The sequence below is a fragment of the Xyrauchen texanus genome, chromosome 38 (assembly GCF_025860055.1).
Source record: "Xyrauchen texanus isolate HMW12.3.18 chromosome 38, RBS_HiC_50CHRs, whole genome shotgun sequence".
In the NCBI taxonomy this organism is placed as follows: Eukaryota; Metazoa; Chordata; class Actinopteri; order Cypriniformes; family Catostomidae; genus Xyrauchen; species Xyrauchen texanus.
In genome coordinates this window covers 13020347-13044738 of record NC_068313.1, presented here as the reverse complement: position 1 = coordinate 13044738, position 24392 = coordinate 13020347, and the positions used below count along the sequence as shown (strand labels likewise).

Sequence of the window (24392 nt, the reverse complement as noted above, 5' to 3'; positions counted from 1 at the left end):
ACCAATGCTTGCATTGCAGTTTGTTCTGGCCTAAAACCACTGACATACACAGAAAAAATGTGTCTGACCAACCACCCTTACACAAATCGAGAGTTCATTGCAGATTTGATGCAAATTGTCCACTCTCTATTTTCACATGGAAATGAGGTTGTGATTTGCCACAAATGTTGGCCAGAAGTTTGCAGCTTTTCACCGGTAGCGGTGAACCTGCAGCAAACCTTTGGCAACAATGGACAATGTGCTGCAAATTTGCCACAAACTCTCGATTTTTGTAAGGCAGGCTTTGGTTTGCTTTGCATGCTGTTTAGGGACTGGCCGATCTGAAATACATTATAATGGAGAATGAAGTGCCATAAAAAAGTGTTTAAGAATTGCACAGTCTCTAAGTCTCTATGACTGAAAAACAAAAACAAAAACCCTTTGTGTACTTACACGAGATGCATAAAGTCAACCAATCAGATTATGCCATTAATCAAATATGCCTGCTGTTGCGCCCCCCTTGAGAGTGCAGCATGTAATTGCATTGCAATATGAACTGCATTTTGATTTCAGAACGCAAAGATGCATGAAATCGAGCATGCATAGCTAGAAGCAGTTGCATTCACAAACTTCAATAGAGTATGTTTCTGGACTAAAAGCAATGTTTAAATCGTTTTAAAGAACAAATCCCATCATCTTCAAATGACTTCACTAACAAAAAAATCTAGAGTTCTGACAAACTTGCTGCAAATTTCCCACTGTTATTTTCATATGCAAAGTGTGAGTGTTCGCCAGAAGTTTGGAGCTCTTTTCTGGTAGTGGTGTACCTGCAGAAAACCTTTTACGACAATTATGAGTTTGCTAATTTCTGGCAAGTTTTCCAGAAACCTTGATTTATGTAAGGGTTAACAGAGACACAGATAAGGGGTATATACTTGGGATCCAGCCCAGCACTGTTTATTCTTTTCTTTTCTTTTTTATTTGCTTTAGATAAAACACAGGTGCCTGTAAACGCTTCAAGCTCCACATGATTTTCCAGAAGCCTTCAAATGCTATATAGATAAATAATTTAAACAATTGCTTCCTCAAGATACAAAAAAAAAAGAAAAAAGAAATGAAAAAAGAAGAAAAAAAAAAATACCTTCAAATATTAAGACAATTCCCAGAAAACAACTCCCCATAAGAACTTATGATGCTGCTTTAACAAAAATAACCAATAACTTCTCTTAAACGCATGTGAATGATTTTCTACATCTAGTGTACTATGTATCCATTTCTCCATACAGTGCTTTCCTGTATTTCTTCACACGATCTCGACATGACGTGATCAATCAGTGCTTGTATGCAATGCCACCCTTGCTAGTACGTCATATACATGTCTGACACACAGATTTGGCATGTTTTGCTACTGCAGTGAAAATGGTAAAGCTTATTGTGGCCATCGAAACTCCACAGGGCACCAAGATGCAGAATCTGCCATTGTTGCCCAGTGCAAATTTTGACTTTTGAATTAGCAAGTTAGCAATTAGCTTCTGTGTGCCTAACTACACTTATAAGACACTCACTGATCCTCATAGAAGCTGTACTGAGGCTATTATTATTTATACCATCATACCATATGGATAAAGCTACAAGAGTTCTGTGACAAAATATAACAGTATTGCACTGTAATACTTGATAGAACTCTGGCTAATTACAGTTAAACTGTATCGAGCTTAAGCACAAACCTCGAAAATATTCTTGTAGATCTGATTAGCTTGTTGCTAATTCTCAAAAACACAAAATAGGGATTTAGTTTAATTAAAAATGCTATGATGCTGTAAAGGGAGTTCTGTTTATCAAATAAAGATTCAATATTTAATTGGTTATTTAAAGGTGCACTCAGTAACGTTTTGCTCATGTCATTTTGGACTTACAGTGACACCTAGTGGTGTGGATGCAGCGTCATTCAAAATCAATAGTTTTCAGTTACAGATGCCATTGTAGAAATTCACAATTCACAATCAGCCAAGATTAATTTAATCCAAGAGTGAAAGTGTCCAGATGGTCATGTGATTCTAAAATGGCAACACCCATGAGGGTGCCCCTACCCCATGTAGAATAAAACAGCTTTTATAAGGTTACTGACATTTTTAGAGTCCTCATCTCATGTGAGTGGTCATGATTTTATGTTTCTTTCAAAATTACAATTCATTTCTTTAGGAGTAAAACTTTTTTTAATGGGGAAAACAATTCTGAGTGCACCTTTAAGATTCAAGTGCCAAAAACAGAGGATGGTTTACTGTTTTATTTTGTATTTTCTATATTTATGTTTGTTTTCTTTGTCTTTTTTTGTTTATTTGTTGTTTGTTTGTTGTTTCGGAAAACACATAAGTGCACAATGCTTATTCAAATCCATATTGTCATATCTGGTTTAAGTGTAAATACATTGACAAAATCATAACATGCAAAGAATGAATGTCACTGCGATTTCTCTGCAAAAATGCAAGGAATCCCTCACTAGTCTTCCCGCCATATCCCAAAGATGAATGTACTGTACGTGGCATCGGTTTGTAGTTATGGCAGAGTTAAGAGGCAATGTTTCTGGACACTTTCTATTGTAGATAAATGTAACAGTATACAGTATAATTAATGTAGATCTATGAGAAGAGAAGAGCAATGTAGATTTTATCGCAGAATATTTCGAGAATATGTAGTGGAATAGCTACAGTGGTGATATTGAGAATATCAGAACATGAATAATTTGACTTTTTGAATGGCTATATCTCTAATATGTGCACATAGATAGAAGTCTTCCAAAACAATTGACATTCTTTTAGAAATCAGGGGCTTCGGCAATCTAAACAGTTTGGGATCCTTTTGACAGAGCGTTATGAAATACTTGCTTCAGCATTTATTCGATATTCAGTCTGGATAATTGTGATTCATTCTTTTATTTTAATTGGAACATTGTCTTTTTTGACAATATGTATTGCAACACCTCATTACAGGAAAAGTTCAACCAAAAATAAGAATTTTGTATTTGTTTACTCAGCCTCATGGCATTCCTGTGTTGTTCCCATGAGACGTTCCCATTATATTTCAAACCTGCTTTTAGTTTTCAGTGGATCACATCGGTAGAAATTCCCATACAATAAGCTCCAAAAAATAGATCAAGCAAGCGATTTGCATCTGCACACTTTTTCTGTTTTCTTTCTAAGTCATAATGCACTAGATGGACATTTGTTGAACATTTAGTTGCACCCAGCTTCTCGTGCAGGACACTTATTTAGACACTGTTTCAGGTTTAAAAGAACATTTCATTTGAAATGTGTCTCGAGACACATGCGTTCTGCTTTATGCTTTGTGCTGCATCTAGCGGAAGAACACATTTAGTGTGGACTTCCCCTAACACAGCATTTTTAATTCTGGATTCAAGTTAGCAGGAGGATAAAATTATCAATGAATAATGACTTGAATTTTGGTCTGTTCTAGAGTTGCCAACTGTCCCGTCTTAGCTGGGACGTCCTGTACTTTGGTTGGAATTGTACCATATTTTAGGGTCGAGAGGCTCAAGACAGATGGCGAAACGCTCGAGGGGGACAATTACTTTTTATAAGGGTTTGGTGCCGCTCTGTCCAATAGATGCAGTGTACTGTATCTCATGTGGTTAGTGTCGAGTGTCCTAACTGTTGTTGATCTGTTGTTGTTTGTGTGGTTGATCTTTCTCTCTCTCAATGCCCCCCACACACACACACACACACAATGGCTAGTCAGTTTATAGGGGATCTCATTTGGCCTCTTAAATGTATTTATGGATGACATCTTTCATATATTATGCTTCTTGCAGCTTTTAGCCTTTTGTCATTTGCAGTAAGTGTGTTTATGGATTAAAACAGAATCATAAACAATGAGATTACGTAAATCAGCAATACTGTAAAAAAAAAACAAATAAGAAAGGAAAATGTAAAAAAAAAAAACTAATTAAAAACAGTGCCTATGGCCCTCAAGAATAGACTGTTGAACGCAAAATGGGCACCTTGAACTTCTATCAGAGCTTCTTTTTAATTATTTAGCTTTTTCTTTTACAATCGTTTTTTAACCCAACTCCTGTGCTGTTCAATGTTTGGACTTTATATATAGTTATTGAGCTTATTTCTCATTACTACTTTGATTTACAAAACTGATTGTAAAGATGCATAGCAGATTTATTACAAATGTTGAATGTTGGTTTGTCTTGTTATGTCTGCAGGAATGTTTGGCTCTAGTCTGGGCTCAGCTAGTAATGTCTGTGCAGGCGAGCAACTGCAGATATCTGCAGTGCTGCAGTGCATAGCATATGCTAAGAGTGCTGCATGAGCATGCATCTGCAGGCATCAGACTGTGTTTCTCTCCGGATCTGTGCACTTGACGGGATAGCCTATAGCAGGGATATTGAAAGGTTATATCTAATTTAAATTCAACAGAACATATTCATGCTCAACTACTTAACACCCTAACACTGGGAGGCTGAATAAATTCAACTTAATACAATGCATGTTACATACTTGGATCTAACAATTAATAGTAAATGTACGGCTGCAATTTGACGCAGGCTGTTTGACCTTGGGAGAAAAATTATATAAGACTTCAAAATCTGCCTAGTATCCAGAGAATTTGTTATTCTCTGTATTTTGCAAAGAGATAGTTTATTCTATGTATGAAAAGATCAATTCCATAAGTGCAGTGTCCAAAACCTCCGATGCACTCTTTTAGAATTCTTGTACTACATTCATTTTAGTACTTTTGGCTCTTCCGATCTGCTGATCTGATTTCAATCAGGCACAGATTGTTATTTGTTAAAAAAAAACAAAAAAAATGCTTACAAAATAACGACTCTAAACTGGACTTCACTGCCTGTGTGTCTCCTACTCTTACTGCCAAGCCAAGAGTGCGTGAGGACTGATATGTGCTCGAAAACAACACATTCCAAGACACTGAGCACTCTGTCTCCCTCTAGTGTATTTTAAGACTTTAACATTTTTAAATGGCTCAAGTATTCAAATAACTGTGTTTGGAATGGACAACTAGCACACTGCTCACTGCATAGTCCACAGAAAACACTGTGCACTGCGTACTATTAAGAAATGTTTTTGTCAAATAGTATGCATTTTGCAGCAAAAACATTTCAAAATGTCTCTTGGCAACAATGAGTAAAATAATAATAATAATAATAATAATAATAATAATAATAACATCTGGACTGAAATCAATTATGGAAATGGATGTCCAAACCAAGCACATAGCAGTATTCTCTACACTGTGTTTATGCTGTACACTGTACAATATGTAGTCATATAGGTAAATGTCATCCAGTAATATTATTCATATTGGAAATACTGCATACTGTCAAAGAAGTAGGCTACTAGTAGTGTGGTGGTATGCTATTCCGAACATAGCCATTGTCTGAGGACGATGTGGTTTTAAGGTTTGTACATTACAAGTGTGCACAATTACTCTTTGTACACTTGATTAAATACACTTAAGGAATTTTATTCCATACGTGAACTAAGACAACAACATAAAGGATGCATTTGCAATGCTATTTTAACACCCCACCCCCCTGCTGTACCATCCCTCAGTGCACCCAGGACAATGCTCATTTGTTTTTTATTTCCTTCCTTTACTGAATGTTTATAGACAAATGGAGTAAGTAGTAGGCAAGATGAATGGAAAGAATTTGAAATGTGGCCTACCTGCTAGTTTTGTGATTGTTGGCTCTGACTGAGCACTTTAAAGGCTTACAAACACACATCATGTACTCAAAAAATAGAAAACTGAAAAGAAAAAAAAACATGTATGTACAGCTTTTTGTCCCTTTGTATCAATCAACATCTGTCATATTCCCTTATCATAGCTATGCACCTCAGTAGATTTCTTTTAAACTAATAAGCTAATGAATATAGAAAAAGTACTAAATAAAGGTTTGCATAAAAAATAGTTGTGTATTGTCATTTTTTTTCCTCAAGTAGTCAGTGACACAACTTGCAGTTCACTGTTCTTCACTTTATTATTATGCATCTGACATGAAATACAGACAACATAATGTGGAATAATTTACAATTTTTACAAAAACATTTAATAATTATTTTACATGTATATTAACAACCAACATCTATAAGTTACTTTAAGTGTCAAGTTTAAAATATGTAAACGTAAAGAGAAATGATAATCTGTAATACACAAACATGGAAGGGGCCGGGAGTGAGTAGAACTTAATAAATTATAGCTGTTCAAATTCTGTAGAAATCTGTGGATTCCGTGTAGGCCTACTGATACCATAATCTGACATTTTGACCTCTGATGCTTGACATAAAATCTTTGTTTATAACATTTTAAAGGCACTGTGTTATTTTGGCAGACACAACAGACGACAGGCTCTAATACAAGATTGTATCACGGCACCCAAAATCATATGAATTATTTTCTTTCAAGCCCATACTACAGCAAAAGTACAGTACATCTGTGGAAGAAAAAAAAAAAATACTTGTGGCTTTTAAATGTTTCTAAATAAACATCACTATGATTTAAAACTTTACAGTTCATTGTTGCAGTCCACAAAAGCAGTGATGACCGCACAGAAGAGATCATTCACTAATCTCTTAGCAATTATTTAGTGTGCTTATTTATTATATAGTTCAGTGTGCAAAATATTCCTTGTGGCACCTTTGAGAGTATCACGTAACCCTGAGCACAGACCAACTACTGCCACAGCGATTCCTGATTGATCATGAGGATATTTCTAGTATCCCCATAATTCACATTGCTTAAAAAACATACTAAACTATGATTTTTTGAAAATGTAAACATGCTGAGTTTTTTGTGAGGGTTACGTTTAGGGGTAGGGTTAGGGGATAGAATCTACAGTTTGTACAGTATAAAAGTCATTGTGTCTATGGAGAGTCCTCATAAGGATTGCCGCACCAGCATGTTTTTGTGTGTATGTGCGTGTCATCTGTCTGACATCTACTTTTGTGCACTGAAGATCTTTGTGTATCAGTGATGAATGCTGAGGGTTTGACTCGGGTGTGTCCTCCTTCCCATCAGACTCACTGAAATTCCTGAAGACAATAAACAACCATGAATATTCATATATTGCTAGCAGTCAAAAAAATTGGGCACACTTGACTTTCTTATCTTATCATTATCATGATCTTAAAAACCTTGCGTTCCAAAATGTTATGCTTAAATGCTTGAAATTATGTTTTTAGACAAATATAAAGGAATGAGTTGGACCGGACAGTGAAGGAGACGCATTCAAAAAGTGTGCAGAGCTGTTTTCAAGGCAAAGGGTGGCTACTTTAAAGAATGTATTATATAAGCTATATTTAATATAATTGTCAAAAATGAGTACATTGTCACTTCATTATACCCATGTTGATTTTGATTACTTTAATGATAAAGTATGAGGTGTGTGGACATTTGGGTGTTATTGCAGGTGTACACAGATTTTCACAAACAGTTTTTTTTCTCTCACAACAATGTGGTAATACCTGCGTGACCGAATGGATCCAGTCGAGCATCTGGTCCACATTGGTGTAGACACCAGGATGACCTTGTCTGGCACAGCCCAAACCCCAGCTCACGACCCCCACCAACATCCAGCGGCTAGATGAATACACCAGAGGACCACCACTATCTCCCTGAGACAGAAAGAGAGAATAAAAAAGGTTATTCTTAATTATACAACAGTTAACTTCTGTGCTCAGGTCTGATTTGACAAGCGGTGTTCCAATAGATCCAACAGCACTAGGATGCTTTATTTTTGTATAGCTCCACTTCTCCGTGTTCGTGGCTTTCCAAATAATGATTTCATTCACTGGTTTGTTCAGTAACCATTTCTGAAGTTTGCATATTTACAACAGTAAGTGGCAACAAATGACCATCTTTTATGTTATAAATGAGCTCTTTAATTATTTAAATACATAGAATACGATGTATTTAATGTGTAACTACATTTGCATTGAATGAGGTTGAGGCATATGTTGGTTTAGGAGTGGGGTTTGGGTGAGGATTGGGATAGATTTAGGGTTAGAGGTAAGGTTAACAGTGTAACTACAGATGTAATTAAATGCAGGTACTTGACATGTAAGTACAATGCTAAAACACGAATGCACATAATAAGTAAATTGTATCAAATGCTTGAGTACATAGTAGTTAAAGAGACCTAATATAAAGTCCCAGTACCGCTGCTTCCTATACTCATATTACGCAGCCTGAGTAGGGCACCAACTCCCTAGGGGGGCACCATCTTACCCTAGGGGGGGTAACAGAAACACCACTGGCTGCCCTTACTCGCAGGTTATACGTTGTTGAAGTACCCGGTAGCAGTCATGGAACACTGTCTATCAAACCCTCTACATTATGCCATCAACCCTTGAAAAAGTCATATCGGTTGAACACTGTTCTTTATATCATGATCACACTTATTAACTGTTCACAGAAAATAAGAAAACTTTGCTCTGCTGGCACACAAACCTGGCATGAATCCACCTGGCCCGTTAGAAAACCTGCACAAATCATCCTGGGAGTCACACTGTTCCCAAAGGCCATGCACTGGTCTCTGTCTATCAGAGGGATCTGAGCCTTTTGTAAGTTTGGAGACATGTTTCCTGCAGGAAAAGACCCAGATAAAGTTGAAAACTTAAATTTGAATGAGATAGGCCTTTAATGAAAAGTACATTTGATATCAACGATGCATGAGGAGTTGATGATGATAAGAAGGCATACCGTTCTCCTTCAGCTTGCCCCAGCCGGTCACGACTAAGTTGTCTCCTACTTTGAGGCCAAGATCTTGAGGGGGCAGACACACTGGCTTACGGGATTCTACATGTGATGAAAATAAGGATTATGAATGGTCATTCACATGATCAAAAAGACAAAAAATCATTGAGATTGACAGAAAAGGTTAATTTATTAATTCATTATTATAATTTTTTCGACACTGAATTAAAATGTTCATGATCTTAAAAAAAAAACGTTTGATCTAATGAGTAAACCCTAGTTTACAGTTGTTGACATAATGTTTTTAATGGCATTTTGCTACTTTATTCCTATTTATAATGCATGCAACTCTTATGAGCTCATATTAATTGAGAGACAACATAGAATAATTGTACTTTCAAATTAATTTGACACACCGCAGGACCATTTAGGTGATTTAAAATGGTGAAACAGGTGATCCAAAATTGTGAAAAACGTACAATTATCGGTGACCAGTTGCAGGAACTAAGATACACTTTCCATTATAAATCTCAGTTTTAACCTAAAATTTTGTTGATAAAAGAAAGGTCCATGTTTATGTTATGAGTAAACGTCCTGACAATTCTGCATAATATTAATGCATTTATTACAATATTAATAAAGCAACAACAGTCCTAAAACCTAACCTAGTAACCTAACAGTAAAAACCCAACCTAGCAAAAAACAACTGAGGACACAAGATACCAAAAGATTTGTTTCCAAATATGTGTGTCATGCAGGAAAAACAGATTTCATTTCTATCTGGCTTACGGGAATGCATTTATTTGGTAACGTATAAATGAAATATAAGTGTGTCAAGCTCCAAGGAAAGTAGCGGTAACTCTCCGGGTTTTCATAACGATTAACAGCATCTTTTGGTCCAAATTGGTCATTTTTTGTGTGTCAAACAGTGAGTAGTGTGTGTGTGTGTGTGTGTCTGTGTGGGTATGGGTGTGTGTAAACTATCAAGCCTCCTTTCAGCACTTTGCAATATCAGTGAACTCCTAAAGCGTGGCTTGAATGAGGGGTAACCGCCGAATACAGCAAAAATTCACAGGCAGAAATTGGTTCCGATTAGCGCTGATTTGTTCAACATGATGTCAATCAATCAATGCAATTTGTCTCTCATGCTCTCGTCCTCACAGCGTGTCTCCGCAGATAGTTTGAATGGGACAAACTGATGAAAGTGGAGAAACTTTTTGCAAATGAAACAACTAACTGACATGGATGACAGCACTTTTGTTACAAATTAACTTGAAATGACTTGAAACATGAAATGGTGTGCTAGTGAGCCGCTTGAACACTTGCTCTTATAATATTACCTCCCAAACTCTCTGAGAACTCTACTTCCCAAAAGTTTGTGTGTGTGAGTGAGTGAGTGTGTTTGTCTGATGTACCTCCCACAGTAATAGGCGACTGGAGTCTTATCATGGCAATATCGTAGTCATTCTTTGAGTTGTAATCTCCATTGATGATGATCTTGTCCACAGAATAAGCCCCAGAAGATCCCAAATATGTGTTTGCAGAGACAACCTTCCATATGCTCAGGTCCTTCTGACCCTCCCTAAAGAACGAAGAAGCAGAGTCACAACTTTACACATTACTCTTTAAGCTTTCATTCTATATTAGTATTAGTTTTATTTTTATTTTTGACATATCATGTTTATTCAACACATTTAATCATTGTTTTGACCATGAGTGACTTCTGGATATATCTGGTGTTTCTGAACAATAAAAATGAATGATAAAAACCTGTTCTCTTCAATGAGCTGACTCAAATGTTCCCTTTACTAAAGCTTCTCACTTGTAGTATAGAAACCTGACTGCTTTAGTAGTGTTTTTCTATATAACCATGACTATGGACTGTGAAGGAGCATATAATTTGTGAAAATTCTCAGGTTTGTAAGATTGTCATAGAAAAACATAGCACTTTAATATAATTGTATAAAAAAGGTCACTAAATGTCATTTCTAAAGCATAATTACAATGTTGGGGCAATTTAAGTAAACAGATATTTAGCTGGCAAAACAACATATAAAACAGACTAGCAAAGCAGTAACCCCTCTCAATAAAATAGAAAATTGCATGTGAAGTAGAAGGTAAAACATGCATTTGCTCTGTTTAAGTGTACGTGTTTTGTAAACCCACCCATTGAAGCAGTGGGCTGCAGTGACAACCCAGCGTGGAGACACCAGTGACCCTCCACACGTGTGCTGACCGCTACTCTGCAGGCTGATCTGCCAGGGCCAGTTCTCAATTATTGCATCCTGTCCACCAACAATCCTGTTCTGGTTTCTGCTCACACCACAGTCGACTAGAAATAAAACATCCACAAATCACTTAAAAATTAAAAATATATTAAAACAAAAGAGACACATCAATTATTTCTCATAAAATTAAAGAGGGCACATATGAAATAATTGGTTGTAAATATACTGTATGCAATATTAATTAATGGTCCTAAATGAACAACCTGCCCTGAATGTAAGAACTCTTACATTTAACAGCTATGAATAATGAGATTTTACACTAGTAATATGAAAATGTACTTAAAGCAAAGTGAATTGATACAGGATACAGGGCTGCTGATATTACATTTAGGACCTAAAGACAATGCTATTTTTATTTGTATTTTTTTTTGGGGGGTTACTTGTGTGTGTGTGTGTGTGTGTGTGTGCTCAGTGTACATAAGCCCTGAATCTGATCTCGTGAGTGTTCCTCATTCATATTCTCAATATTCCAACATTAACAGAATGGGCATTTACATGAGAAGACACATTTTTGTAAGTTGTACCGTATCTTTCTTTAAAACCTCAGATGTTTATTCATGTTTTGTTTTGTGCTATATGTTGGAGAGAGAGAACATTGTTCCCCGCTCTGTTTGAATGGCCAGCTACCACAGTCTGTCACACACACCATTAAAGAGCATGAATAAAAACATTTTGGTATGAATTTCAAGATACAATGAAAATTTGAAAGCTGAGACTAATATCGTGTTTCTTCAAAAAACTAAATCTGATTCAAATGATGGAGCATGTCACAATTTGTGCATATGTAGCTGTAACTGGCACTGTCCTGTAGGCCTACCGTCAGTGCTGTGTGTGTGGGGGGGAGTTTGGGTGGTTTATGAGGACATTTTTTTTAGATTACAAACTGATAATTACAAGGATATTATGATACAAATGTGGTTTATGAGGACATTTCTAGTGCCATTATTTATCAATTTGTGTAGTAAAACCTGAAATATTTGACGTTGTGGGGACAATATGTCAGTCCCCATGAGGAAAACAGCTTTACTATCACACTAATTGATATTTTTTGAAAATGTAAAAATGCAGAACATTTTCTGTGAGCGTTAGGTTTAGGGGATAGAATATATAGTTTGTACAGTATAAAAAACATTATGTCTATGGAAAGTCCCCATAAAACATGGAAACACTACATGTGTGTGTGTGTGTGTGTGTGTGTGTGTGTGTGTGTGTGTGTGTGTGTGTGTGTGTGTGTGTGTGTGTGTGTGTGTGTGTGAATTGAGTCCACCCATCGAAACTGTTTGTCCTGCCTGAGTAAAAACAAGTTAACGTGATGGCATGTCATTGAAGTGTAGGCTAACTGAAAAACACAAACAATCTATAACTTTATAAAAGTAATTAAATGTCATATTTGCAAAGTTATGTCGACATACATCATAAAGCGATTTTAAAGGATTATATTCAGTGAAAATAATACCCACTAATAGGTCACTCCACCAATGTAATTGATTTGATGTCTGAGTGAGACCTGATTTTCACACCAGCAAGCACTTCCGGACCTCATGTTTTTCAAAAGAAAAGTCCCACATTGAATTAACTAAATTTAGAATAAATACGAACATATTATTTAAAATGTTTTACAACATAGATTATTTTAGGATATCCTTCATTAAATAGTGAAAATAACTTTATATTAATATGCAAAAAAAAAAATACAAAAAATACAAATAATGAAATATCAATTTTAATATCTGTCATGGCTAATAGTAATACGTTAAATATCAATCAAGTCGATTTGCAATTTGGAACAAAAGACAATGATGTTTGTGATATCTGGATAATATATAGGCAATATCTGATACTGTTGGGAGCGTTTCCACCAGTAAATGACTGAGAAGGTCTTCAAAAGGGTATTAAAAATAATTACATTTGTTGTGCAGATACCCTGATTTAACAAATATAATCCTCAAGGGGTGTGGACTCCCCATAAGACTGGAATCAATTTGAGCACTGCCTAAAGTTATTACAATTATGGCTTTTATTAGTTTAAAGATGGATGATTACATTTGTGCCTTTTATATATATATATATACAGAATATATTAAAACTTTAGATTTTACACTGTGTTGACTGTATTAAGTCAGTTTTCTTGACCTTAGGACTGCAGTCCTCTTTTTTTCTCACACCTAGCTCCCTGCTTTCTTTTTACAAAACATGTTTTGGCATGAATTGCTCACTGTGACTCATTCTGCATGACTGAGTGTGTCAGTGATAATACCTCTGAGTTATTTGATGTTATATTGTTAGTGCTGTGCTTATTTAACTGTCTGTTGGTTTGGTTTCCTTAATTTGATTGATGGATTAGGACATTGTAGAGTAATTACCTGAGCATGTTAATGTGACAACTGTTCCTGTACTGCACACCTTGCTAGAGAGACAAAACGTGAGAGTGTGAGAGAGAGAGAGAGAGAGAGAGAGAGAGAGAGAGAGAGAGAGAGAGAGAGAAAGAAATTAATTTTCTTACACCCAAAAGCAGTAATGGCTACAATTTCCTCAAAAAAGCAGTTGGATACATAAGCCACACTTAAAATGTATGCATTCCATTGCTGTAAATAATAAAATATCAAGTGATATCTGCAAAGAAATCAGATTTCTAACTTTTCTTAGACATTTTTGCAATTACGTTAAAAGGGATAGTTCACTCAAAAATGTTAATTCTCTCATCATACTCATCATGCAATCCCCTTTCTTTCTTTCTTCTGCAGAACTTTAAACAATTTTTTTTTAAGAATAATTCAACTCTGTAGCTACATACAGTGCAAGTTAATGGTGGCCATAACTTTGAAGCTCCAAAAAGCACATAAAGTAGGCATAAAAGTAATCCATAAGACTCCAGTGATAAAATGCATGTCTTCTGAAGTGATTATATATATTATAGTAAAAAGGACTTCAATATGTATCTGTTCCTCACCCACAACTATCATATCACTTCAGAAGACATGGATAAAATAACTGGAGTCTTGTGGATTACCTTTATGCTGCCTTTATGTGCTTTTTTGGAGATTCAAAGTTCTGGCCACCATTTACTTGCATAGTATGGACCTACAGATATATTCTTCCTTTGTTTTCTGCAGAAGAAAGAAAGTCATACACCTCTAGCATGGCATGATGGTGAGTAAATGATGAGATCATTTTCAATTTTGAATGAAGTGTTCCTTTAACCATCTCATCCCATGGTTAGATTAGTGGATGTATGAAGTCAATTTCACACAGGAGTGACCATATATTTAATTAATTACATTGACTACAGTATGAACATGTTCCACTGCAATTTGTAAACAAGAAAGTATTTATATACTTTTGTCCTTTTTCCCTTGAATAGTAATTATATTGTATTGTTTTGCTTGAAAAGCGTGCTTGTCGTAAATGCCACTTGTTTTCACAGTATCACCCAATATAATGTCATTCATACATTTTAAGTGTGGTTTAAGAGTCCAAAAACAGTTTGGAGCCACTGTATATACATTAGCACATAAAAACACTCACCGATCTGAGATGGTGGACAGAAATGTCTGAGGTTTATTTGAGCCCACAGCACAGAAAGACATCTTCAGACCAGAGGACAGAAGACCCACTTGAACTGTGTTGTAAGATGGATCACTGTGAACATAAAATAGAAGACAACGAAAAAGAGATGATGCAGATTGAATGATATATCCATACATTTATTTAGCACTCTTAAATGTTATTGCAATTATGTGATTCTGATTTAAAGACCCCATGAAATTGTTTAAAGAACACCATTTTCTTTGTTTTGTTGACATATTTCATATTGAAACGGAAGAAAAGCAAGTTTTATATATACATATATATATATATATATCATATAAATAGCCCAGCAAAACTATAATATTTGCTAGGTGGCATGTGGTGTCAGAGGAATAGAAAAAAAGTCGATATGTATCTAAGCAGGAGATAATATCATCAATATCTTTTTCATTTTCCCTGACAAGAAAGACTGTGTGTTTTAGTAAATGCATTTATCTGTTATGGTTTGTTATGTCAACTTTTAGGAGTACACTTACATATACAGTATATGACCATTGGTTAATTGATATGGACCAAAAATAAACTTTAATTTTAATTTCATGGGGTCACAGACTTTCACTTGTTGTTAATCAGTGGGCCAGTACTCACACTGTGTATCCCAGCTGTTTGCATGCGGTATTGGCATGTTCTTTGGCGAAACCCTCTGAACACACACTTTTCCATATACCCTCACTAGGGCTGTAAACCTGAAGGACATTACGTGATGAGATAAGCCGCACTGCAGAGACAAAAAAAGGAAACAAGACAATCATTTAAAAATTCAGATCTCACTCACATTAACAATGGATATGTATTATATTGTGTATAAGGGTGTTTGAGACATAACGTGTACGTGGACCTTTTTTTATCAACATTAAGATTAAAAAAAAAAACTTTCATAGTTTGGACATGAAATGAGACTCATTTTTAGTTATGTATTAATTTGTTTATTTATGTCTGAAAATCTAAAGCTTTTCAAAAATACATAAAAATGCAATTCACACAAAAATTACTTCAATAAACCTCTGCAATGCTAAATGTGTTTTTAATTTCTGTGTTAAAAGTATTTTTTTCTCTTCTTCTTGGGCTTAAAGTGAAGTGAGGTAAGCATCTCTCAAACTCTTGATTAATCAAATGTTGGCATAAGTGGTTTAGAATAATCTTTTATTACTATTTATTTAAAAAATAAGCAGTGAAACTAATTTGTTTTAAAATATGAATATTTGAAAACTTTTGTCCACCACGTTAAAAACAGGTGGAGTAACCAATATGCAGGTAGCTATTCAACATAAAACATGATCCTTATAATAGTGTTTGAATTATGTTTATAAATATCAAGATATTTTGACATATTTATGAAAAGGCCCATTTTGTTCAGGTCAAACGTGAAAACATGAACTAATGAAAAAAAACTATTCAAACTAACATACAGTACGAGGATTACATTTCTACAAACTTGAAATATGTGTTTTTAAAATATATTTTTAAACTTATTTGTCATTGACACAAGTACAGCCAACGATATTTACATGCAGGAAATGTCTTGACAGGTTTACGGAAAAGGGGGCGAAGTTGTCTTTAAACTGGACAAACAGGTAATGACTGTGTGATCTACGTCTCTGAGCATGTATGTAGGAGTCTGTGTATATGTGGGAGTGAGTGCATGTATGCATGTGGATTTCTTACAAGGGAAGGTGGAGTTGGCTTTGTACTTCATTACACAAGCAGACTCATCCTCGGCTCCGCTGCAGTCCTCGTTGCCATCACAGACCTTATTCAATGGAATGAACTTCACTGATCTGGAGCAAAAGAAATACTTACTGTCGATCAGCTGCTTGACTACGCCATGAAGAAGGATGAGTTGTGCAAAGAGAAAAGAGAAATAAAAACATCATTCATTACAACATCAGTCATTGGTTTAAATTAAACCATCTGTTTTTGGGTTGTTGACATGTCAATTAACTTTAATTGCTTTATATATATATATATATATATATATATATATATATATATATATATATATATATATATATATATATATATATATACTGCACGTATAAGGGAAAGTGTACATATTAGGGTCCTGTAACTAGTCACCATTTTTTTTTCAACATCTGCATGTTGGTTATGAATTTTTGTGCCCCAGGGGTGCTGGTGCCCCCGAAAATCATATTTGACTTCACATTCCTTTATATTATATAAATGTATATTTTATTATACAAAAAAATATGTGAAATAATGCAGTTTTGGTCTCAGTGGCATTTGGATAGGTTTAGGGTTTGCATTAAGAGTATATCCAATTGAAAATGTAACCATCTATAGTCGAATTCCCGAAACATCAGTCTGCTTTTTTAAAAGATGAAGTGGTACATTTCTACACCAAATGGAATTGCAATTATAATGACTGTTCACATAAAAAAAATCTTCCATTGTTTGTACAAACAGATAGACCCACATCAAAAGCACACCATTGGTCGAGTCAGCTATTTTGATAGTGCCACAGAGTTTAATTTTTAGGTGAAATCATCCTACGAATGGATTACCACTAATGGATTAATTATAGACTTTGCATATTAAACGTGCTGTAAGCAATTTTAGCCTTCTGAATCTTTCATGTGACTGAGCCGTTGAATTAGCCACGCCCCCTCAGTCCAAAACCCCGCCCTCAAAAGATAATAAATAATATTGAGACCATAACTGAGCAAAAGAGCAGCATTGTTTGTTCCTGTGGCTGTCAAATTCAACAGTGGCACAATAGCACCCTCAACTGACAAACATTATGACTCATAGCCTCAGTGATCCACTTCAAATACAACGCTATGCGAATGAGCAAAATAATAGACAGCTGAAAAGAGTCAATGTCCGTGGTCCACATTATTGTTTACTGTTTAAAAGTCTACAGCTGTCTCAGAGACTGGTGAGATATCTCAGGACACTTATTACATTCATATCTTTAAGGGAGTAGGACAATTATTTGCATAATTTTCCAAAACAAATCACTTACAGCACCTTTAAGCTATGAGATTGAATGAGTCACAATGGTCAAAGGGGTGAATAAATAACTGTAGCTAATTAAAAACAACACACTGTGATTTTGTGACAAATTAATATTGTTAAAAGTAAATGTGTGAAAGGTTATGGGTGAAAAATATTAGGTCAGTTTCACTGACCCACATTATAACTGCTGTTTCATTTCAATCATACGTTATAGGTAATCTACGAGGGGGTAAAATGACCCAAAACTTACTGAAATAAGCAGCCACAGCCAGAATGGCCAGTATGACCAAAACAATCAGGACCGTAATGATGGCCTTGATTTTCTTGGATAGCCATTTCACCTTCTGGGCCTTTGGAGCAGTCATGGGTACTTTGTGCTTACCCGGCTGCGGCACTGGGGAAGAATATGAAAATGAAGTCGAAATCAGTTCTTTCTTGTAAAACACTCACTGGAATTGCAGGCATCATCATAGTGTGTTTTAATGGACTGATAGTTTAGGTGATACATTAGACCAACTGGCCCAAATACAGTACCTTGTTGTGTTGGGTTTAAGGGTGTAAAATTCACTTCAACAACCTGAGCATTCGCCTGAAATAAGAGAGAGAGAGAGAGAGAGAGATTGGGAAGTAAAGAGGGAGAGAAAAGAGGAAAGAGAGAGAGAAAGTGAGAGGGCATTTTGTTATTTCCTTAATACACATACCCTGTCGCTTTATGACTCAGCTGTTTTCTGTATGACTTTCAATGTGTCACAATTTTTTCAAACAGATGTATGTGAAATCTCAAGCACTTCTTTGTAACGCTTCCTACTCAGTTTAACATGAAGGCTACAATTTACTTGAAGGCCGTAACAAACAGTAGCTGTTGCTGCGTTTATTCTGCTCTGAGGTTTCACGTCAGACCAGGAAGACGCAAATGATGTAGATATGATAGAAAGTGACAAAAAACATGGAATATACCATGTCTCTCCTCTCATTTCCCTGTGAATATCCCAAAAACCATGAGTGGGACAGACAAACTTCTTCAAAGGATGTGACATAGGCCAACTGTGTGTAGTTGCAGTGTAAGTGGGGAACCTATCCTACTTACAAAAAAAAAAAAACTCAACTTAAAACAGCCGGTAGTTTACCGGTCTTAGCTGGTCTCCCTACCTGGTCTGGCTGATCTGTTGTATGGTTTTAGAGAGTTTTGGTGCACTTTTCACCTGATCAGGCTGGGAGACCAGCTAGTCAAACAGCTAAAATAGCTGAAGACCAGCTTGGCCATGCTGAAGGTATGTTTCAGTATATTTAGATTAACTCACGCGCACAACATGTGCGATGCAAATTTCGTCATTATTACAATCTATGCAGACTGTATGTTTGCGGCTCAGATTTTCTCGACATGCGGACAGACCTCATCTGTGCGCCTTCTCGGTGCATGCGCCTGCCGTTGACTGTAGTCAAAGAATATCACGCAGCAGTCGTAATGTGCATGCTTCGAACACATTCGTATTCACCCACTGTCAAAATAGTATACTTTGAAACGCAACACAGTCGATTGTGCATATATCTGGGCCTTGAGAGACTAGCTGGACCAGCTTAAAACAGTTAAGATCAGCAAACCATCCTATGCTGTTTTTTTCGACAAGGTAGCAATACTACTAAATTAACTTCTTTTTCAGTAGTGACAGTAGTGCAACTATTTTCAAACTGGCTTTAGCAAATCGTAGCTTTTCCAGTAACTTCTAGCTATTTGTCCATCAATATAAACGTGTGCAACACGATACGCCTGGAGTAAGCTGAGGAAATATTCAAACACAATCTCCATCAAGTGTCCTCTCACCCTGAAGTAGTGTTTGGAGGTGTGATTCATTTAAGCAGATTGGTTCTTTCAGTCTCTCTGTCTTATAATTTATTTTAAAGTAATTTTGTAATTTTACAAGTTGTGTTTAGTGTGTGTGTGTTCAAGTTTGATGCGTTCACCCTTATTGAGATCCTTGCATTTGTGCCAGGTAAATGCTGCTCAGATTTGTTTAAATTTTCGATCATCAAGACGAAGAGCCTGAAGTGAAATTTAACATCTGTCTGCTTGTCAAAACAGTGACTAACACTTAGTATCAGTGTAACAGATGACTCCAAACAGCTATTTTGCATCCTAAAACACTGAGAATCAGCTCATTTAACAAGTCAAAACATACATCTCTGCATTGCCTCCAAATACGTCCACTTTCATTGCATTAACATGATGAGGAGTTTCACAGGTTTGTATAGTCTCGTGCTATTTCCATAATTACATCTATTGTATTATTGTGGGAGAGGTAAGTCTTCCAGGCCATATGAAAAAAGCCTAAAATCCATTATATAGCTAAATATTTCTAAGCAAACCTGAAGCTCACATACAGAGTTTCACCAAATGTGCCATCATAAAACCTTTTAACTGCTTGATGGTGGAATTTTTGTAGTTTATGTGCTAAATAAATGATTGTGTTATTTATATAAGGTAATTTAAATAAGACACCCGCTTGATCAATAAAACTATGTTAAATGTATTTCCAAATTGAGGCTGAAATGCGTCTAAGCCTTTAAATGATGTCATTGGGCATCACAGAAGTGAATTTCCCTCTATTATAAACTGATAAAAAGGTTGTGGACATTCTATCTCTGTGTGTATACAATAAGCTAAAGCATATACAGCTACCTGCATAATATAAGTTATTCATACAAAAAGTATGCAGAATACTAATACCCAGCGAATAACAAATTTTACAGGTGTGTTTCTCTTCTACAGTTTATGAAACATAATGAGGTCAATTACACACCTTAAACATACAGTATGTGGCACTAAATCACATGCCTATTGGCATGCTCCACAAAGCATTTACATAATGCCCTCAGGGCACACCTTTAAAGTCAATTTGTATTAATTTAAGTTTTAATGCCATTGTTTTAACATTAAACTACAAAGAAGAAGCAAGAAAACAACAGAACAAAGGAAGCACACACAATAGCCATTCAGCGTATTAGCACAGAGCTTTTGTATTTGCATCGAGATATGTTTAAATGGAAAAGTGCACATTGGAGCTTGAATAGTCGCCTTTCAACAAACACTGAAACCAGTAGCATGTTTGGCGTGCTGGCCTGGGGGGGTGGTGGGGACTCTAAATGAGAACGCCCCCAAAGTTGTTGACCGGGCCTAAATCCGTCACTGACTGAAACCATAGAAATGTCCATGTGTGAAACAGAGAATCAGTGGAACTAAATGGGTTATTATCACGTGAGGAGATCTAGGCAATGATTCACCAGTGTAAAGTCATTTAAGGGATTGAATGAAAAACAAATACCTGGTGGAAAGGACTGTATGAAAAGAGATTTTCAACTTTATTAAGTTGACGAATCTGTATTTGTACGTAACATTTACATGTACATTGTTGTCCATTCGTTTAGACACTGAACGTATTGACAACATCTTAAATGTTAAAGTTTTGACGTATCTACAGCACTTTATAATAAGGTTACATTTGTTAACATTAGCAAATATTTTTTTTACAGTATTTATACATCTTTGTTAAAGATTATTAATAAAAATGCATTTGCTCATTGTTAGTTAATAGTGCATTAACTAATGTTAACAAATACAACTTTTGATTTAAAAAAATATTAGGATATGTTGAAATTAATATTAACCATGATTAATAAATGCTGTAAAAATATTGTTCATTATTAGTTAATGTTAACTAATGTTGTTAATTAATGTTAACAAAATGAACCTTGTTTTAATAACTTGTTACCAATATGTTTGTATAGTTACATTTGTATTTTTTTATAAATATTTTTGAGCCACTAAACCAACCCCAACCCTAAATCTAACCACTTTTTAACAATGTAAAATAATAATAATAATAATAATAATAATAACAACAACAGGCGGATAAAATGTACAGTGAATATAATTATAGCCAAATCTACTCTTTTAATTCTACTCTTTTAAATAAATGTGATGACATCCAACATATTTAATTAATCTAACTGGTTATAAATACTATAAAATCAACCTATAATTCCATGTATTTAATATAATGATTCACATTCGTACATCTCTAAATTTTGTTTTTAAAAGAGATTTACATGTTAGATGCTGTCAATATTCTACAATTCAGTGTCTATGCAATCAATGTATGTCTGCTAAAACCACACTTTAGGAATATATATGAATACTCATGGGATCATGTTGGATTCAATGACCTAAAGACAGGGATGGATTACACTGGCCCCATTACCAATGACTTCCCCGGGGTGCCCTGGGCTTTAAGGCTGTGCTATCTAGTTTGGTGATTTCCCCCCAGCTCCAGCTCTACCACCTTTGGGTGGAGTGAGGCCCTTGGAGATAATTGGCCCCAGGGCCTTTGCAAGTCATAATCCGTCCTTGCCTAAAGATCTAAAACCAGACAGGCATGTGTTGTTCTGGCTGCCCCTTCCAGTAATTCTGGATGTATCCTCATGCACAACAGAGCATAAAGGAAGACAAAGTACACATCTCAATGCATTTGTATCCAACACTGCATTAGTGTTAAATGGTTATTAATTGAAATTAACAGATTTTAATGTGACTTTGGAAACATCAATCTAGTTTTCAGTTGATTTAGACTGTTTGGTCTAGTTCTGTCACTTTGTGAATAAACCTCATTTGTTTGCTCATTTCACTGAAGGAAGACTGGTTTAACAGAAAACTACACCAGTGCTGCCATTGTAGACTCCTCACTGTTTTAAATGTTTTAAAGGAAAGATTTTAGATTTTCAAGCACCTCATGAAGAGCAGAGAAAACATGCTGACTAAACATGACAGGCCTAAATTTAATGCAGGTGAGACATTGCAAGGATCAAAGCAGACTGATGCCAAAGTGGATTAAATAGACAAATCAACCCACACATTAAAAGTTCCTTTCAAGGCACAGCCAGGCTTTGTTATTAACATCTCACTTCTCACCTGCATCTTTTGCAGGAACCTGTTCTCAGACCTATATGAATTACTGATATACAAAGTAGTATTTTTGAACCATTATGGAACAATGCTTTGGATGTTATGGAAACATTGCATGTTTTGTGTAATAATACAAAAAATCTTAATGTGGTAACATCTAAATTAGCTGGTTCTATTCAAGTCAAAAATATTATTTGGGTCCTTCTATGAACAAATGCCATATCCAGGATTTTTAAATTACATTTTAGCAAGCTTTTAAACATCTTATCATACCAATAATATGTTTAAGTCTGTGTTAATACGTTGCACTGTGCCATCTCAGTTAAATGAATACACTTAAGTTGTAAATAAGGTTGTCAATCAATGAAATGTCTTAGTCTGATTAATTACAGTATATATATGCAATTAATTAATCAATCTCAGCATACCAATATTAGTGGAGAAAATTTTAATTAAATAAACCATAATAATTTAAATTATATATATATATATATATATATATATATATATATATATATATATATATATATATATATTCAGATATTCATATTTAAATATATTGAATTATTGTGGTAGACAAGAAAAAAAGTACAAAAAGTGACTTTAGAAGTCAGAATACAGTTATTCTAATGGTATGAAAAATCTGATGGTAGAAAAATAATGTATTTACCTTTATAACAATATTTACAAGGAGGCATAATTAATGGTGTTCAATTTTGCAAACCTGTTATGTTTTATATAAATAATCGCACTTAATGAATGCGTTAAATCGACAGCCCAAATTTGAATATATATTGGGACACCTTCAGAAAGGTAACAGGGTTGGCAATAACAGGGCTGATAGTTTTGCTGTTTCAAGTATCATTTGTTGACAATGCAAAATCAAGTCATGACAACACATATGATTCATTTTAAAATCAACCCCTGACAAACATAACGTAACATACGATACATTGATGAAGTTACACAGCAGACATAAATTGTCCTTAAAGAGATGTACTCTAAAGAATGTCATTATGATGTTTTCATCATATGTTACACCACTGAAAGTCATATCTGTAAGGGTCAGATCAGGCAGAAATAGCTCCTTATAGTACAAACCGCATGGTAATAACAACAACAGTTCATAGCACTGAAACTTTAAATAAAGAGAATCAATTCAAACTCACTTTCATGGTTTTGTAGTTCCTGTCACTTCGTTCCTGCAATTTGCCAGTCACACAGACAACAGCAGACCCCTAAGTGCAACGAGATGATACCTCTATTTCCGATTAAACCCCTTTTTAAGTGCAATATCTTCTCTTTAACTTTTTTCTTTCTCTCTCTCTTTAACTTCTTCCTCCTCTTTTACACAACAATTACCACCACCTAATCAAAACTTGCACCGTTTCAAACTCACTCTCCTACAAGACTCTACAACTTTGAAGGGTTCCACCCAGCCTGTCACTGTCACTGTCCTGATCAGATTTGTTTGGATTTATCTAGCCACTCTTCAAAGCCCTTGCCTATGTAACAGGACATCCTCCGCCCATCTCACCTAGACACCTCCCTCCCTCCCTGCTGCATGCACTTCCTCCATGTAACAGGGCAAAATTCCCATGTGTTTCTGTAAATCTGACTTCAGGTGATGCAGATTGGAAAGCTGAAATATCACACATTGAAAAGATATACCTGTTTTGATCAGGAAATGTGGCATTCAATTTCCCGGATCTGTCTGCAAACAGGTTTTGGTGTCTATGACTTCTAGTTTATCACTATAATTGTGCTGCTTTTCTAAAGATGACAGCTTGCAAAATCAGACACGTCATTTAGTAATGTAGATTGGGAATTTCCCTTTTTTGTTTGCATTGAAACAACTCACT

The 24392-nt window shown here is 35.4% G+C and overlaps 1 protein-coding gene across 1 annotated transcript; it reads right to left on the bottom strand.

Annotated features, from left to right (window-relative positions):
• Window positions 1-5989: 5989 nt before the first annotated feature.
• LOC127632069 (transmembrane protease serine 4-like) lies at window positions 5990-23982 on the bottom strand. The gene is made up of 13 exons (XM_052110546.1): window positions 23700-23982; window positions 18108-18162; window positions 17824-17967; window positions 16263-16415; window positions 15186-15315; window positions 14535-14648; window positions 13373-13416; window positions 10888-11053; window positions 10137-10303; window positions 8728-8823; window positions 8476-8609; window positions 7491-7640; window positions 5990-7058 (listed from the first exon to the last, which is right to left on the bottom strand). Exons 1-13 carry the CDS (start codon window positions 23703-23705, stop codon window positions 7047-7049), a joined length of 1371 nt encoding a protein of 456 aa, XP_051966506.1. The 5' UTR covers window positions 23706-23982; the 3' UTR covers window positions 5990-7046.
• Between the last annotated feature and the right edge of the window lie 410 nt (window positions 23983-24392).

Coding starts and splice junctions, on each gene's coding strand:
- LOC127632069 (XM_052110546.1), bottom strand. Junction 17,968..18,107: donor CTTAAACCCAACACAACAAG/GTACTGTATTTG, acceptor ATTCTTCCCCAG/TGCCGCAGCCGGGTAAGCAC. Junction 14,649..15,185: donor AAACAGCTGGGATACACAGT/GTGAGTACTGGC, acceptor TTATGTTCACAG/TGATCCATCTTACAACACAG.